Here is a 19,018-nt window from a genome sequence, read left to right on the forward strand (position 1 = left end):
CAAGGCTATTCCTTGCATTAATACACTACAAGATTAAAAAAAAACTGCATGAAAGAATGCAAGTCTTCAGCCTGCTACCTACTCTGAATGTATCTAGAGTGATATTATGTCATCTATAATTTACAGGCCCAACCTCACTGCATTTTCCTGCTTTCCAATAAATGCTTCTCAAAACACCTTTCCTTGTGCTGCCAGATCTCCCTTCCTAAATCCATGTTCCTTTTCCCCACTGCCGATAACCAGGCCATCAGTATTCTGCAAGTGAATCTATTAAAGCTGCTGTTTACAGCTCTGTGCAAATAAACCTATCTCCTGTTTGACTCCTGCAATAACCTAAAGTGCTAAATCATTCCCTTCAGTGAGACACATGCCAGGGAAATCTCCAGCCAGCAAAGTACTGGCAACCTCCATTAAGAGTCATTTTATGGGTAGGGGTATTTTTTACCTGGCCCCTACTACAGTTTCCACTTCATTGACTTGATAAGCTTTGCAACCTGGAGAGTATGGTAGCCGTCTCATTATTTCAGCTGAGGAATCTCTATGTTAAATGAGGCAGAGAATGGTAATTATCTACTTCTAAGATAAAAGATAAAAATACTTGTAAGAAAAAGGTTTATTTTATCAGGAACATAATAATACCATGGTGGTCAGGATCCAGATCTACACATGTTACAGCACAGGAGCCTGGCGCTTTCTCCTTATGTATTGTGTAGTGGAAATATGCACATCTAGTCACCTTGATGCACAACTAACCCTGCCAAAAGCTTAATCTGGGAGTTTAAAATTAAAAAGTGCTAGAATTCCGTGAAATGTCCCAGCCTAGCTTTTCAGACAGAATCTTATTCGCCAGCGATCACAACCATTTTGCATGTCAGAATTTCCAAAATAACTCCATTGACAGCAGGAGAAACAACACATGCCCAAACCCTCAGCACATATAAAGTGCATCTGCTTAGAATTGGCCAATTTAACAAGTAATTAACCTTTCTGTACATTCTCCACTTGGTTGATTTGAGATCAGCAAAGTGAGCCATTACCAGGGAAGAAATTAGACTGTGCCTTCTTGCAACAGAAGCTCATCAGTCATATAAGGAATGTGAGAATATGCATCCCATATTCCCTAGAGGTAATTTCCATCCATCGTCTCCTTGGCTTTTAGGTTTCTTTTTAAGCAGTGAACCTGCAAGAAGGAAGTTCTTATGAGTTCCTGCTTGCAACTAATCTAGAAACTAGAGAAGGATTATTCTATAATGTCATTACCAGCATTTCTGTGATGGAATAATGGTTTGGTGAAGGCTGTGCTCGGGGAGATAAGCATTTCCTTAGCTCCCAGAAAGAGTGTGGGAAGGTGAAGAGGATGAGACTGACACCACCCTAAGGAATTTGCAGTGTTTGCTTGCTGGCTTGGGAAGTTCAGATTGAGTCTGGCAAGACTGATGTCAGGTTCAGCCCAAAGAACTCCAGGAGACAGTACAGATATAGTTCTTAGCATTTATTAGCTTTCACCTACAAGACAGAATCTTGCCAGACTGAATCTAAACTTCCCAAGCCAGCAAGCGAACACTGCAAATTCCTTAGGGTGGTGCCAGTCTCATCCTCTTCACATTCCCATGCTCTTTCTGGGGGTAAGGAAATGCTTATCTCCCTGAGCGCAGCCTTCACCAAACCATTCCATCACAATTTCTAACTATAGTACATGGCCTTGATATCGCTACTGACAGAGCTTCCATCTTGCTGCCATCTTCACAAGCTAATTCTAATAAACTTAAAATAATTGTCCTAAAAGTATTGTTATATGCTGGGTCTAGATCACAATAATGCATGCACCTTGCATGAGAGATAATGAGGCACTTGTCTAACATATATGACCCCAGTGTCATTTGATTTAATTATTTAAAAACAAATATTAAACAGCACTGAGAGCTGAAGTGTCACACTAGCCAACTGCAACTGCCACCATTCCCACCTTCTCCCATTTTCTTAAGTGCCCAATTGTCACAGGGTTTGAGAAGCTGCTTCACTGCTAGTCTACAATAAGCACAACAAAGGGAGTTGTAAAGTATTTGGAACTGCGGGCAGGTCATTTCCCATGGGGTGAATTTCTGCTTCAACTAGTCTCCCAACTCCTGGGGTTTCCTCCCTCCTGCCAGTTGGGAGGTGCCATTGCCCTTTGCCATCATCCCTTTATCCTCTACAGCAGTGTTTTTCAACCTTGGCAACTTTAAGATGGGTAGCCTTCAACTCCCAGACTGGCTGGGGAATTCTGGGAGTTGGCCACTCATCTTAAAGTTGCCAAGGTTGGAAAGCACTGCTCCACAGTCACACCAACTGGCAGCTTTGCTGCTCCCCCCACAGTGGCCAGCCAGAGTCTTTAAGTGAAAGAAGCAGTGGTGTGGGAAAAACAAGGAAGGTGGTAAGGTGCTAGCTAGCTGCTGTTCTTAGCCCTCCCCCATTGGCCAGGTGGAAGAAATTCTGCCTGGTTCGAGGAGGGATTGGTGAGGACAATAGCGAGCAATGGGAGTGGGTGGGATGATGTGGAAGGACTCAAAGGCATGATGTTAATGCAAGAGGTCTTTCTCAGACTCTTCCCTTTAAAAAAAGAAGTCTCTCAAGGACTTACATTAGACAGGCAAAGAGTATGTTTCTCCACTGACATATGAAATCATAGCTCTCAGGCCAAGGCAACCTCCATTTCTCCCCAGTTTCACAGAGGACTTTTCAGTATGAGTTCCTTATATCTGAAAACAACTTCTTATATCAGGGTAATAACCGTATGTTATCCAATTGTAACGCTATAGTTAGAAACATGGGAATTGGTGGCAGAGTTAAAAAACAAAACCATAATTGCAGAACAGCTCTGTGAAAACCATGAACTAACCAGGATCAATATATTTCTAGCTCTCATTAATGTGGAGAGAATCTTGTCTGATTGATTATATCACGTGTATCATATAGTCTTATATTACCTAAACCAAAACAGTGACTTGCAAGTACCCCTTATCTAAGAATGCTCTCCAAATAACATGTTTTTCTTCTTGACATAGTCCACAGATGGCTGATATAGGAGTGTGTGGAATATGGGAAAAACAGTGTCTCTAGGTGATTTTGTGGACACTCCATGTAATTCTGTTGGCAGCAGTACAAAAATGGTTTGTCATGAATTTCTTCTAGGATGTTCAATGAATAAAAAATTCTACCCTGTAACCTGTACATGTTTTCACAAGGATAATTTCAGTATTTTTAAATCAAACCAGACATTAATTATATTTGTCTTCTGAATCTTTAGCTCCTAATGCTCAGAGATAGCACTTGTGATTTCTATCCCATTTTCCCCTCCTGCCACATTCTACCCAACCATCAAATATCCCCCACTTCATCATTCCTCAACTCCCTGAAGAAAAACAAAGTTCCCAGCATCTGTGCTCATGTTTTTCAATGAGCAGTAGGGAAGATTAGATTTGTGTTGCCATCCAGATATTTTTCTGGAGAAAAATACAGGGTGAGCTTTTTAAGACCTGGACTCTTGGGAACCCACTAGACTAATTTGCAGAAATAGAAATATGTTTCAGGAGTGACACAAGTGTGCATAATGGGTGGAGGAGGGATATTTGGAAAAACTGAAAATAACAGTTAAACAGTCAGAGTAGTTATTCTGCAGCCTGGGAAGGCAAGAAAGGTTTTAACATACTAACTCAGATTTCTCTCCATTCTTCACCACCTCCTTCCAGTCAATTAAATAGATGTCAGATTTAAATATCTCTCCCTCTGTTACTCCAGTTAGCTGATAACTGATTTCCCTGCCAACCACAACTGTACAACTAAGCTATCCAGTTGCTGCAGCAGATGGTCATCAGCATCTGGTCATCAGCATCTTTTTCCACAACTGGAGGTCAGAAGAAGGTTAGCTTTCCATCATCTGGCACCAGCACAAGGTCAGCTTGAAATAAACAGGAACAACTCAGGAGGTGCTCTTGTGATTTTGTCAGGTTCAGCCCAAAGAACTCCACGAGACAGTACAGTTACAGTTCTATTGCATTTATTAGCTTCTACCTACAAGACAGAATCTCACCAGACTGAATCTAAACTTCCCAAGCCAGCAGGCTAACACTGTGAATTCCTTAGGGTGGTGCCAGCCTCATCCTCTTCATCTTCCCATGCTCATTCTGGGGACTAAGGAAATGCTTATCTCCCCGAGTGTGGCCTTTGCCATAGCATTCCATTCCATCACAGATTTCTAAGCATATAGCATTTGAAAGACTCCAACACGAAGACTTAGCTCTCTGGAGAAGGCTCTAATGCTGGGAAAAGTAGAAGAAAAGCGAAGAAGAGAATGATCAGTAACAAGGTGGATGGACTCAATGACGACAATAATGGGTACATCATTGGAAGACCTGAAGGATTAGGTTGGGGACAGATCGGCCTGGAGAAGAACTATCTATGTGGTCACTAAGAGTCAACACTTACTTGATGGCAATCAATCAATCAATCAATCAATCAATCCTCCAATGACGAGATAACTGCCTCACTCATACCAAAAGTAGATTTAGATAATCTAGCACTCTTCAGGTGCTTTGGACATCAATTCCCATCTGCTCCAAGGAGGAAATTAGTGGCAAGAAATTGTAACCCAAAACATCTGGAGGGCATCATATTGTCTACCAATGACCCAGGAGAAGTTGCTCTCTCTTGGTCCATTTACCTTCTCTCATCCTGCATCCCTATTCCCATGCCATCTGGCATTACCTGGGAATAGCAGCTCTTGTTCAGCACCACTTCTGGAGAAATTATAGTGCTGCACATTAATCCCCCTATCTGGTTACTAGAGTGCCATACTGCACCTCCTCTAGCAAGGCAAGGCAACACAAGGCTGTGCTAACTATCCATTAGGTTTACATCTCACTCTTGGCATGAAACAAAACTGTGTATATATACAATGTCCAAAATGGTGCATTGCAGTACTCCTCCCAGGTAGAACTAGGGCATCTGCCTCAATTATATTTTTCAGACAGAAAGAAAAAAATTGAGAAATCTAAAGATCAAAGAAATATCACATCCTGTTCAACAATTGATAGATCTGACTTTAATATACTGAGCAGGTTCAGATTGTACTGCCCGCTAGAATACTGATTGTAAAGAGAAAGAAAACAGTTTACATCTTCATAGCTTGACTTTCTGTTACTTGCCCCAGGCATATGAAATATAACCCGTAATTACTTTTTTAGTTTGGTTTTATCTTAGCATGAGAATTGAGCTTCTGTGGTTTGTTAATCATGGTTTATAGCTTAGCATGACATGTAAACCTAGATCACTGTGGCTTGCTTAACAATTCACAGTTAATGAATTACTTATCAAAATGGAGCTCTACAAGTTTGTTGTCCCTCACCCTGGCCACTTCAAGCTGGAATTGAGTCAACTTTGGGGACCAAATAGGAGCAGATTTCAAACCTGACTCAATCATAAAATTCAATCTGCTAAGGAACAAGTTTCAGGATTCAAAATTTTTAAATATCATTCTCCTCCTTTCATTAATTTAATCTTCACCCTATACAGAACTGTTTTTACAGTCATTTGGATGGAAGGAAAACATAAGCTCTTTGAGTGACAATACCTCTCCATCCTAGTGAGCTACAACAGATGCCATTCTGGATCTGCCTATAGAATAATTTGACAATCATCACGGCTACAGATATTTTTATTTGTATAAATCACAATCCCCAAAGAGCCCTTCTGTTTACACCTCTCATTTTGCTACTGATTTAAGACTCATTTTCTCTTATCTTAACTTAATCTATACATATTTCTTTCCCTGCCTCATCTCTTCCTTCTATCTATGGCCCTTTGGTTTCTTTTCCAAAGCAGAAGAAACATATTAGCCTGAAAAGAGCCTCATACAGGCACAGGAAAAGTGCCCCTAATCCTACCCACACTCTTAGGTCTTCTTTTTGAAATCCTGAGTCTCAGTGAAAACAGAATTCCCCTGCATTGAATTTCAAGTCCTGGTTTCCATATTTTACTGAAGATGCAGCAATCATTTCTGTAAAGCGCAAAATGAAAAAAAGAAAGAAAGCAAAATATTCCCAAATATTATCTGCCCATTTCAAAACAGGATTCAAGTTTCTTACCTTCAGCCCTGCTCCATCTATTTAACAAGAGGAAACAAAAGTCATCTGTTTCTTCTTTGCATACTTATAGGTAGCATGCAAAAGTACTCTCTGTACATTCTATTGGAACCAAAAATTATATTGAATAAAAAGCACAGATTGGTATCTCCATGGTGACCTTCCCTACGCACAGTTTTAAAGAAAGTAAACATGTGGCTTATGGAAAAGTAAACCTCTGCTCAATCTGCATGATTTCAGAGACAGTGCAATGTTATCAAAAGAGAAAGAAATTACTTAAACGTTCTCTCTCTCTCCCCCCACCAGGCAGAAATATACATCTGTACAGTAATGATATTTTTTTCCTTTTGTTCTAGAATTAAATCCAGTATATGATACCTTTGAACATGCTAAATGTTATCATTGTTGTTTATTTGCAAATTCTATTTCCTGAGATTTCCAATAACAATCTACTTATAGATTGATCTAGTTACCCCAACATTTAGAATAACAATAGCCATGATGCTCATGTTTAGAAATATTCACTTAGATATTCCCTCCCCACCTTCTTAATAGATATCAATCAAAGGAGATCAAGAAAAACCTGGAATTGTTTTGTATTAGTCATCACAGTTGCACTTTCTTGGCAAAGGTAGAGGCAAAGAAATTGCATAAAATAAACTTCTTTGTCTAGGCTGAAATGAGGCAGATGAGAAAAAGAAGGAATCTAAGCCTAGCTTCTAGAAGTCAAAATCCAGTTACCAATCATTTCAGTGTAGGTTAGCTGGCCTGGCATAGGACTGCCATATCTGCAAAAAATTCAAATACGATGTAGATGGCATCAGGGAGTTATTTTTTTCCTTTGACTGCCATCTAGATGGTTGACAATCATCTAATGGTTGTTGGTATTTTTGTAGCCCAGATCTGTAGCTATAAATTCATAATAACAGGAGCAAAAGAATCAGTACTGCCTCACAATACAAATTCCAGAGTAGTAGTTTCTGTAAAAGTTGCAGCAAACATAAATATTGTAACATCTTAAATGCTTTAAAATTAATATTGCTTAAGGCTTTGTTGAAACACTTCATATCAACAGGTGCAGAGGGTATGTTGCACACGCACACGCACACACACACACAAAACATATTGTTAAATGGGGGAGAATTAGGAGAAGAGTGAAATAAAATGTAGGGAGGGCAGATTTTGTCATAGCCCAGGACTCAGACGTTGACTCTGACAAAGCTGCTCCAGCAGAACCTGTGGAATGTCAGCCTCAGGAGACACAAAGCCAAGAATCACCTGAGGCTGATGAAACAGGCATGACCTGAACACCTGGAGCAGTCAGATGAAGATGGAGCTACCTTGTCAGTCAAAGACAATTGTATCAAATTTCTGGCTTCAGTGGAATTTACCTAAATGATGCACAACACACATCTATGCAAATAAAACTGTTCTTAGCTAATTATGGTTTCCACCCTCGGTTCTTCCCTCTGGATTCCTCTACTTCATCCATTCCAGCTGTAGATCAACCCCTGCAGGAGCTGAAGACAATCCACCAAGTCCTTCAGGATTAAGTACAGAAAACAAAAGAATCATATAAACATTTCACTGATAAACATTGATGACCTGGAACTATCTTGTCAGTCGGGGACTTGGTTTGGATTTCCACCCAGCATCTAGCTACCCAGCGTCCATCTAAAAAACTAGATCACTAGTTCCTTAGTCCTTTTCCCATCAAAGCTGTGATTAACCCAGTAGCCTATTGGGTTAAACTACCTGCTCCAGCAAGTACTCATTGTTCTGATGTTCTGCCTTCACCATCTGTCATGGTACACAATGAGGCTGAGGAGGCATGTATTTTGGACTCCTGTTGGCATCACAACCATTTACAATACTGGGAAGGGATATGCCTCAGAAGAACAATCCTGGGAGGATGCATCTCAAGTCTATGCACTGCGTATGGTACATCAATTTCATAGATGATACTCCTAGGAGCCTAAATCTCCAATTGAGGGTGGAAGGGGTTCCGGGGAGGGGGATAGTGTCATGGCCCAGGACTCAGATGCTGATGAAGCTGATCCAGCTGAACCTGTGGAATGTCAGCCTCTGGAGACACAAAGCCAAGAATTACCTGAGGCTGATGAAACACAGGCACTACCTGAACAGCTGGAGCAGTCAGATGAGGATAACGTCAGGCCTCCCAGCCCCTGCATCTGGCGAGTAGAGCAGAGCAAAGATGCTCTATGAGGCTCCTTGCCAAGCAAGGGAGTAAATACCTTGATTAAAGATGACTGGCCATAGTCTGATTTAAGAGGCAGCCCTGACTCATGATCCCTTGTTGGAAGCAACCATCTGATTTTCTGCTGTGGTGTATTGTTCCTGTGAATCTTGCTTGTGAAACTCTGACTGGCTAACAAACCTGACTTGGCTTTCTGAACTTTGGACTGGGTTTTGACTACTCTCCTGCATGCTCCTGTTGAAAGTGAAACCACTCAGGCAAGCTTCCTTTCCAAGAGGCTTTGTTGCTCTACATTTCTTCCCTTATCTGCTATTATCTGCTCAGCCTTAAATAAATTGCTTGCCTTACCTAGCAACTGTATGATAATGTGAGACCTAAAACAGGACAGATTTTGAAAATTGCTATAGATAATGGCCACTGACAAAACAGTTGTTGGATCTGACACAGACAATAAAAAGTTATTGCAGGTAAAACCTGTGATCCAAATCTGGAAATGTTCAATATCACTCCATTTAATTTTCTCGCTTATTATCAGTTGTCCTACACAATGCTGTCAATAGACTTCAATTTTGTTCAGCTTAAAATGTATTGACCTACAACATGGGAACCACTTTTTAAAAAATTCTATAAAGTGTCAAAATCTTTTCTTTTCTTTGCTCTGCTCTACTCATTCTGTCTCTGCTTTTCCCATGTATCTTCTTTTTAAAAGACTTTAAGTATCATGCTTCTGTTTCCACACAACCTTGTATCAACCTTCCTACAGATTTGAGAGACCAGGAGAAAGTCAATGGTTTGCCATTACACTGGTCTCAGTTATGTTCCCATTTTCTTTTTTGCCACTGAAACTACATAAATAACCTAGTTCAAATCTTCTTATCAACAATAGCATTCTGATGTCAAGAGTTTTATTTCAAGTAACAAAGACCTTTTATATCTTTTTTACTACCCTTTCTTTGCAGTCCTGTTTCTCACAAGCACAGCTAAACATACATGTCACTTTCAGATGATTAAATCTAGGATTAATAAGTCAGGATGAACATGAATTGTATTCACCTACAAATAACTCCTTTCCTGGCACTCTGTCCCTCCACATATAAGACAAAACAAACTAGGAAGCTACACTGAATTACAGCTTTCTGTTACATCCTAATCAGGATCTGTGATTAATTATTTTTGAACAAAGCAGTAACTCATATTTAAACATAAGGACAATCAGCACATAACAGATTGATCAGACTAATGATTTCCTTATGAGGGAAAAAAATGAGACATTGGCCAAATGTGTGATTAACATCTACCCCTTCAGTTATTGATTAGATAATATTATGAATTCAGCCCTAATAAAATATCCATATTATATCACTGCATGCAAATTTACCCTTCTGAATTTACTAGACATGTTTTTGCATCACTTGACAACCAAAAGTCTTAAAATTCTACAAGAGAAGCTTATCTTTCACACTAAGAAAGACAATTGTTCTGAAGAGTACAGAACAATTACTTAAACTAGCAGCCCATTGCTATTTCGTTCTTCCTAAGTAACAACCTTGATTTAACTTGTCTTTTCTTCCAACAGTTTAATCACTGCCAGCCCTTACAGCCTCATTTCTCTTTAGTGAGACAGTTGGAGAAAATGTGGCATTTATGGTGATTCAGTTCTTCTTAGTTGACATATTGGACTTTTTTACCTGTCAGGAACATTCTGTATCTGTCTTTTAATATTTTGTCTCAGCTCTAAACCACTTTTCCACCCCTCATAAGATGTTTACATACTCTTTTAAGTCTGTGTTCCTTGCAAATTTGATCAGTGAGTACTCCAGCTTATATCACAGATCTCCAAAGATAAACTTCTACAAAATTGCATTTCAACATTAACTTTGAGTAATAATGACATTAATTCACCATACCTCAGAAATGGAAGCATGATATTGGAACTATGTATAGTTCTGAAATCATTATTCATCATCTGCACTGTAATTCAGAGGCAGGTATCATTTTGAGTAAAAATACATGACAGTTGCTGTTCTTACTAACACTTTGTTATAAGAAACACTGTCAGCAATTTTCTCTGAATACTTGCAGGCAAAAGAACAGGATGCAATGGGTGTACGTGCAATCATGAGAACTTGGTTATCCACATCCTCTTCTCAAAATCAGCCTATGTAGTTCATAATAAACCACAATGACAGCTAGGTTAAGAGTGGTTTCAATAGCTTAAGCCTCCAGAGAACATTCTGAAATATCCTCCAATATACATGTGATTTTGTGGCATTGGTCTGTGTATGTTTACAAAATTCCTGTAATACATTTGTATCTCTTCTACCTACTCGTTCTTAAGAGCTGACATAGTAACTTTGCAATGGCAAAATCAAAACATTACTTCCCACTGGGCCATGTTTTAACTATAGGTTTCTGAATAAAATGTTTGAGTTTATTAGTAGTAGGCCATAAACCATAGTTTACAAATGGCAATGGTTGCGTCTGCATATTACACTAAGTCAAAAGCGAGCAAAAGTCTGGGTTTACATGTCTCTCAGTGTGATATTTGAACCCAGATTTCTACTTTCACCAACAACCAAATCCATATAAATATGATTCAAGGGCTCAGGGGCTACCTCTCCTCAGCAGAGGAAGGAAAGAAGGCAGGCAGCCAGACAACTTGCTGTCTTGGCCCATATTTAAAAGTGACTGAGGATTTTTTTAAAAAAAGTAATGGCTGGGTTTCACGTTGTGCTAAGTCATAATTCATAGTTTACAAACCTCTATAAGTGGATTCAGACATCATACTAAACCACAAATGAATAAGGCACATCATGGCTTAGCCTGATGTGCAAACCCAGCCAATACATGAAGATGTAAAAGTAGCACCTGAATTGCAACACTTCAAAGGGAACTGTTGGAATGGAGGAATATCGACCCCTAGAGTCCCAGCAGCCAAAGTGATACCGCCCAGGCAGGTCTTTCATTGGAGTGAGAATGAGGTTTCAATGGCACCAACAACCTGAAGAATTATCTCCCAGAAGTATTAAGAGATGGGAAGATATAGCACTACAAAAATACCAACTTTCATTGTTCCAAACCATTTTTTAGTCTTAACTGCACATTTTCCATACATTGTCATAGTAGCTTGGATGGAAAGGAAAATGATCTCTTTAAGTGGGAATACCTCACCATCCAGGAGCCACAATAGATGCCCCTCTGACCCGCAATCCTCCTGACAGCCATTAATGCAAAAAGATATTTATACTGGCATAAATCACAATCTCTGTTTATAACACCCAGTGTTTTCCATATTTATTAGACTACTACAACTCATGGAGTTCCCAGACATCTTTGGGAAATGGAAAAAGCTCCAGATGGGGAAGGCTGCTTTAGACCCAAATTCTTCAATTACTAGTCTGAAGAGTAGAAAACAGATATATAAGGCTACAAGCTGTAACAAAATCTTCAAAATAGATCAAGCTGATATATTTACTCAAGTTGCGTGCTATTCTGAGCAGTCATTTATACTTGTTCCAAAAGCATCTAGTAAGAAGATACTTTATCCACCACAGTGGAAAAATGTGCCCTTGATATTCCTATGAAAAGGGTTTTTTTTTTCTTTTATTTTCTACTCTCTACTACCTTACATTCTCCTATCCTTCTCCATATACTGAGCAGTAGAAGTACAGTAGTTTCATAATGCTGCTATATCCAGTTACTTGGCATATCAAAGCAGAAAATAACTTTTAAAATCAGTAGTTGAAGCACTTGGGTATTAGGAAAATACGACATCCAACTTTACCTTGCTTACAAACCAAGTTCTATTAACTCATCATCTTACCAAACATCTTAACACATAACACCAAAATATACAGTCTTAGAAATTATGTGATTTTGATAAAGTTTCATCAGAGACTCTATATTCATGGTAGTTTCGTTAAAAGTCATTTTCTATAGGGATTTTTCTTCCTTTTTTGTATGACTTTGCAATGACAATGAAAGATATTCCTATGTACCTGAAGCATTTTAGACTGCAACTTAATGGCTAAATTCTATGTGTAGCTATAGCAGCCCAAGATTACTTAGAAACAGAATAAAGCTAATGCAAATATTACATTTCATAGTGCTGGCATAAATCTTATAATCTACTCAAGGTACTGTACTGTACTGATGATCCAACAAAAGTCAATGTTCTGATACTACTGCTTGGGGTTTTTCATTTTAAGGTGCTTTTTAGAAGAATGCCTTCCCAAATTATTTACATATTAGAAAAGATGTTGAGAAACTATTGACCAAAGCAATTATTTCAACATACAGAACTAATTTGAAGAAGAAAGTCTTTAAGTACTATCTAAATGCCAAAACTAAAGCATCAGCTGATTGGAACAGATTTATAACTTTTGCTAAAAAGTTAATTTCTCTATATATTGATCTGAAGGAAGCCCTTCAGACAACGTTTAAGTTCTTTCAAGTTTCAGACCAGCAGTTTGAACTGGACCTAGAAAAACAGTGGTAACCACAAGTTTAGAATTGTGTCTGCAGACTTTCTGACCAATATCAACATCCAGCCAGCCACATTTTGTACTAGCTCAAGCTCCCAGCTTATCTTCAGAGACAACTCCACATAAAGCCAGTGGCAGTTATCTATTCTTGAGATAAAGCACTGATAACTCAACTTACATATTAAATAAAACCAGAGATTTTGTGTAAGATGGATCTTGTTAAAACCACCCCAGGACACTGCTACCAACTATGCCTCCCAAGCTGCAATGAATACAGGATTACCCCAAAGTTTGTACCTAGTTCTTCAGGGAGGAAACATCCCATCTAGAACTGCTTGTACAAGGTTCTCCAGATCACACAGCTTCCCAACCCACTAAACCTCTATTTTTAAATTTCAGCTGTTCATTCTCATTTTCATTCTCTCTCTGTTCCATTCTGGAACTGAATTCAGATACCTGTGAGTCAAGAGCATATTAATATCAAAATTCAGTTCTTTAGCTGGACAATGGCTTCATATGAATCAGTGAGCCTGTGGTTGAGATGTAGCACCAAGCATTCCTCATCAATGGTCAAGCTGGTGAGAATTCTAGTTCAGCAATATCTAGAGGGTCACAGGTTCCCACTCCTTAATTTAAAAAGTACTGGGAATAAGATAGAACCCTGCACCCCCAAAAGACAAAGAACAAGGGACAGAACAGAAACCACCCATTACTACTTTTTTAAAATGATCAGCTAGGAAAGACTGCAACTAATAATTATTGGGCCTTCTAAGTCTAGGCTGATGGCTAATGGGAGCAAATGCTACTGTAGGATTGCACAGAACCAAGAGGTTGTGTCCACTACAATAAAAGTCATTCTCCAGGCTGGCCAAGGCTATTTGCATACCAAACCCAATGTCCAAGTGCCAACCAAAGCCTCCACCAAGCTACCCATGGCAGCACAGTACCATTAAAAAGCTGCATAGCATTAAGCAATTATAATATTAGCACTGGTAGGCTCCAGAATCATATATATTTGTCTTATTTCCTGATATAGTAGTTCTATGTGCATTGTGTTATGCACATGTAAAGGAGTAAGATTTCCAAATGATTCCTAATGATTCTTTTTTTTTTTAATCCACCACAATACACATACATTTATTAGATACGCTCTGATCTACTAGACTATATAATAAAAGGTTACTGAGAATTCTGGCACCTCTCTTCCCCAATTTTTGTATCTAGAATAGGCTCAGTGTTTAAATATTTTATCTTCTACCATAAAACACAGGCCTCTGTTTGCAACATAAAGAAAAACAGTCCTGTGAAATAATCTTATATCCTCAGTTCATTGGAAGGTAGAAAAGACAGCAAGTTCAGTTTTGATTAATGTATAACTTCAGATGTAATTCTCCTTTGATTATTATGAGCGAGCAGTTTTATGATAGTTCTGCAAAAGGTTTTTTAAAAACAGAAATATCAGAATTTGACATATTGTACACCAGGTGGACTAAAAGTGTTTGAGCCAAAGAAATAACACAGCTATATTACAACATCCAACTATGTGCCTAAAAGAACAGAGCCATTAGAAGCCATTCAATCAGGTTTCTTAAGGGACATATTTCAGATGCCACGATGGATCCCAAAATCAATCCTTTAGGGAAAGACTGGATTGGCATTGATAAAAACTTGGGTGCATATAGTGCATGTTAGCTACGGGTTAAATTAATTTTCAAACCAAGCAGCTTGATCCTACAAGTTAAATTTCAATCTTCTTGGTGGAAATCACTTTGTTCCACCTTAAGGTACTGTGAACTCTTTCCTAATGCACTGATCTCTTTGGGTTTTGAACAAGCCAAATCATTCTTCAAGCAGCATGCCAGAGATATTGACCTGCAAAACGATTTCAGCCAGGCTCCATTTTACCTCACCCCAGTGAGACACCAGGTAAGAGTGCTGCTTCTCTCCATTATTTGTTTAACATGGCATACCAAAATACCAGATGACCGTTTACGTTGCCCTTCTATCTGCTCTTCAGGAGGGCAGATTTTACAATGTTCCTAAACAGCACCATCTCTGCTCATGTGGTGAGGGGGAGAGTGGGACCATGGGTTATGTACTGCTGCACTGCCTCTTTTACAGAGACATTCAGGCTCTGTATATTTATAACATAATACCTAGGCAGGACCAGGGATGACACTTCAACCTTCTACAGGCTGATCAGGAGGTCGAGATCTTGCACACGGCTATGATGGAATGCAAAGGACTGCTTCAAGTAGGATGACTCTGATTATCTCATTTTACTCACGTTAAAATATTTTATATACTATTTTAGGCACATCATGCACTGTTTTTTGATGTGTCTATCTTATTATCTTCGTTTTTAAATTGTTCTGGTCTATGACCGTAATAAACTAAACTAAACATGCCTTCTGGATCACAGTGGTGTAAATCAAGTTACTGAACATTGAAGAAAAGGGGTGAACAGCCAAATCCAATACTACCAAACTATACTTCTATTTCCTGAAACAAAACTAAAATAAAAATCAATTTATTTTAAAAATACAGCTGAATGGAAGAACAAGTAAGAACTCATGTTGAGGTCCCAAAATCTTCTTAAATCTATTTCCATCATCCTCTATGGTATAATAGTGTATAGGCAATTTTGTAGCATCTAAGATCTCAGATGTCAGAAGCAGGTCCGTTAACGCATTCTTTTTTCTGTTGCAAAAAGGACTCCAAACTAAATTCCAGCTAAGATATAACAAATGCCCTGTGATTAAAAGAGACAACATAGAGCTTGTAAATTACAGATATAGTAGACTCACAGATCACAGTAAACCAAGGCTTAACCATAATTTAAACATAAATCATAATTGACTACAATTGCATTATCTGACAACTACACATTATGGCTTAGTAAATGTACAGACTCAGTCATATAGTGTAAGGCATCCCGCATAGACTCACTGAAATTCACAAACCTTGGTTTTCATTTTAAAAATTAAAGCACCTTTCTGTGGTTTTCCTACTGATTACAAGGCCATTCCAAAAAAATTCTAGATCCTCTAGCTGACCAGCAGCCAGAAGTTTTAAACATTTTTAAAAAAATAAACATTTGAATTAATCATAAGGACTTTCCCTAACCCATTTCATTATTTTTTGTTCTCTTGACATTTCTCCCAGAAGTTTGACCATTTTTTTTTTTAAATTAACAAATGATATGGCTCAGCAAAGAAGATACACAGGGGGGCGTGCCCCCCACCTTACCTTCTCAATCTGTATGAGATCAAACCCCTCCTTTGTCACCCCGAGATTCACATTATGACTATAGCTTCTTTTTTCTCAGCCCTGTGCGTGAAGTTCAGCAACTGACTCGGACAGAGAGAGCTAGATTTTCCATGCACTTTGGAATTTCTTTTCCCCCCAAGATATACAGTAGAGCTCTGTGTGCTGGATTCAGAAATCATTACTCAGTCCAGCGCTAAAGAAATATTGAGCTGCTGTTACAAACATTTCACCACAAAGACTAAAGACCTGGAGGATTTAGACAGCTTGTTGGAAATTGTAGCCAAGTGCCTGACCTCAGTTCTGGAACCAGTTAAGCGCACAGAAGCTCTTCTATGGGCTCTTCTGAACTCAGATGGGGAAATGAAAGCTGCAACCCCAACTACACTTATGTAGAAGAAAATCCAACTGAACGCCTTTGGGGATTATGTCAATAAACCTGTACAGTGTTGGGCTGCAGAGTTTTCAACACTCTTCCTGTTATCATTCAAAGAGAGAGCTTGGAGAATCTCCTCTTAACAAATCAAGGTTGGTAGAAATAAAGATCTGACAGCCCCCCCACCTTGAACTGAGATCAATTCAAGTAATCGCAGGCCATTGTTATGAATACCACCATATATTGACAAACATACACACGCATCTTCAGAAGTTTTGAAAAAAGGACATTTTAAAATCATGCAAGCACTAAAAAAATAAAATACCAGTTGGTTTAATAGTTCCTAGCCTCTCCCAGCAAAACCAAGTGGCTGGATCATTTCTCAAATTATGTTTCCCAAATATGAGTTTTGGTCTTTCAAGTCAACCCTGATGACTACATGGTTGTCTGTGTGGTTTTCTTGGCAATATTTTTCAGAAGTGATTTTGCCAGTATCTTCTTCATAGCACTGAGAGAGAATAACTGGCCCAAAGTGACCCAACTGGCTTTCACGTCTCAGAGATGACAATAATTCATAGTCTCCCAGCTCCTAGTTCAGTGCCTTTAACTATGACACCAAACTATCTGTCTTCTCAAATATGCCAGATGCTAAACAGGTGATTCACCGCCTGATCCTGCAAGTCACACTGTATGAATGTAGTTTACATACACAATTATGCAGCTTCAGAAGTTAAATGCTCAGCATCCTGGACATCACAAGTCTGAAGTCTGTTTAGGATGCTCTGAATATTCCTCTTTAAGGTATAAAAGATACGGATTGATTAATGGATCAGAAGGAAAATACAGGAAAGGACAATATGCAAAACACAAAGATGAGCCACCTCAAGAGGCAGCCGATATTCAGAGCGCTTATTTGCTACCCCTGAACCCATTTAAGCACTCTGACATATTACAGCATTTACTTCCTTGCTTTGCAAGTATGCCTTCCCTGTTGCTTTAGATGAGAGCTGGTATTATTCCAGATTAATCACTCTAGGCAAGATGAGCACGATTTCGTGCAACTGTTGTACAGATGGCTCAATATTTAAATTCAAGGGAGACGCTGGGAAGGGAAGGATAGTACAGCCTATTGGAGAGTTGGGGAAATACAATCAAGCCAAGTGGGGTACTGCTCCCTGACAGACTTGGAATAAAGCGAGGGATCTAAAGTGTGGGGGAAAGGGGCCACCCGCTCGCTCGCTTACCCCGGCCGTAGGCGAAGTGCAAGCGCAGCGCCTTGCCTTGGCGCACCAGGCTGATGTGCAGGTAGGTGAACCACACGGCGAAGGTGAGCAGCACCAGCAGCAGCAGCAACTTGAATTGCTTCCGGATCTTCTTCACCGGGAACCACAGCATCCTCCAGGCAGCATTCCCGGGGGGTCAATCTGCCCCCGGGGGGTGAGCTGCGGGCGCTCGCGCCGTCCTTCCAGCGGGGGGAAGAATGGGAGAGGAAGGGTGGTGACAGACGTGAGGGGTCAGCCCCTAATCCGGCCTCCGCGTCGCCCCCTCGCCGCTCATCTTGCCCCGAGGGCAAGAACTACGCTTTCTCCCCGCGGGCCGCCGGCTCGTTGTCCGTTACCTGCAGCGGCGGCAGCGGCAACTTTGGCGTCTCCGGACTGGCGCGCAAACTTCGTTTTGGCTCTGTCCAGCCGATCGGGCTGGCGAATTGAGGAGGAGGAGGAGGACGCTCCCAAGAGCTGCCCCCAGAGGATGCGGGAATGGGTGGGAGCTCTTGATGCTCTCGCCCAAGAAGAGCTCGGCCGCCTCCAGCCAACTCCTGGCGGGAAGGGACAAAGGCATCCAGGCAGCAGGAGACTCCCTACGACCGCGAGCGAGGCAGCGGCGCGGGAATTTACAGCTCACTCCCTCGCCGACACCTCGGTTTACCTGAGGCTCTGTGCACGGAGAAGCAGCCCGGAATCCCCGCCCCACAGCGAGGGTAATATAATCCGTCCTCGGCAGGCAATGAATGGAGGGAGCGGAGCTGCCCAGAGTTTCTCCCCCGGTCCCGGCTTTGGGCTGTTCTTGAATTACTGTGGTTCCTCGGCCTGCGCTTTACAGGATCTTCGTTGCGGATGCCAAGCCGGAGCTGCCGCGTTTCCCACTCCCGTCTTGCGCGCGCGGCTCGTAGCGATGCCCTGGCGGCATCATCGCCTCTTCGCCGTCGCTGCTCTGCTTTGGCTCGAAGAGAGCAGCATCCTCACGCTGTGATGCAACCGAGCCTGAAACGGGGCAGCCAGATGGACAGCCCTACTAGACCCAATGGGAGCCCCGCTTTTTTCGATCCGCCCAATCCTCTCGCTCAGGAGGCGGTGCGAAAGCGAGGTTCGGCTGTGCGCGGCGTTCATCTCCACGCCAACGTGCAAACATCCACCTGGGGAGCGGACTCAGTGCCTGCCTAGGCGAAGGAGGGGAATGATACATGGGGGAGGAGGGGCTGCTGGCATCGTTCTCTGCAAAGCTCCCAGGCCTTAGATGTACCTCCTGAAAGAGAAATCCGGCTGTTCTAGCTTCA

The 19,018-nt window shown here is 40.7% G+C and overlaps 1 protein-coding gene across 1 annotated transcript in view; it reads right to left on the reverse strand.

Moving 5' to 3' along the window:
- The window catches only part of B4GALNT4 (beta-1,4-N-acetyl-galactosaminyltransferase 4), a 181,683-nt gene extending 162,998 nt beyond the window's left edge, over window positions 1-18,685 (reverse strand). The window contains exon 1 of the mRNA XM_088146137.1: window positions 17,709-18,685. Within this exon, the coding sequence (XP_088002263.1) occupies window positions 17,709-17,859 (151 nt within the window). The 5' untranslated portion in view covers window positions 17,860-18,685. The remainder of the gene's footprint in view (window positions 1-17,708) is intronic.
- Between the last annotated feature and the right edge of the window lie 333 nt (window positions 18,686-19,018).

Source organism: Python bivittatus, unplaced genomic scaffold, assembly GCF_059951505.1.
Source record: "Python bivittatus isolate LINGU-HERP-01145 unplaced genomic scaffold, Pbiv_v1 ctg000480_np1212, whole genome shotgun sequence".
Lineage (NCBI taxonomy): Eukaryota > Metazoa > Chordata > Lepidosauria > Squamata > Pythonidae > Python > Python bivittatus.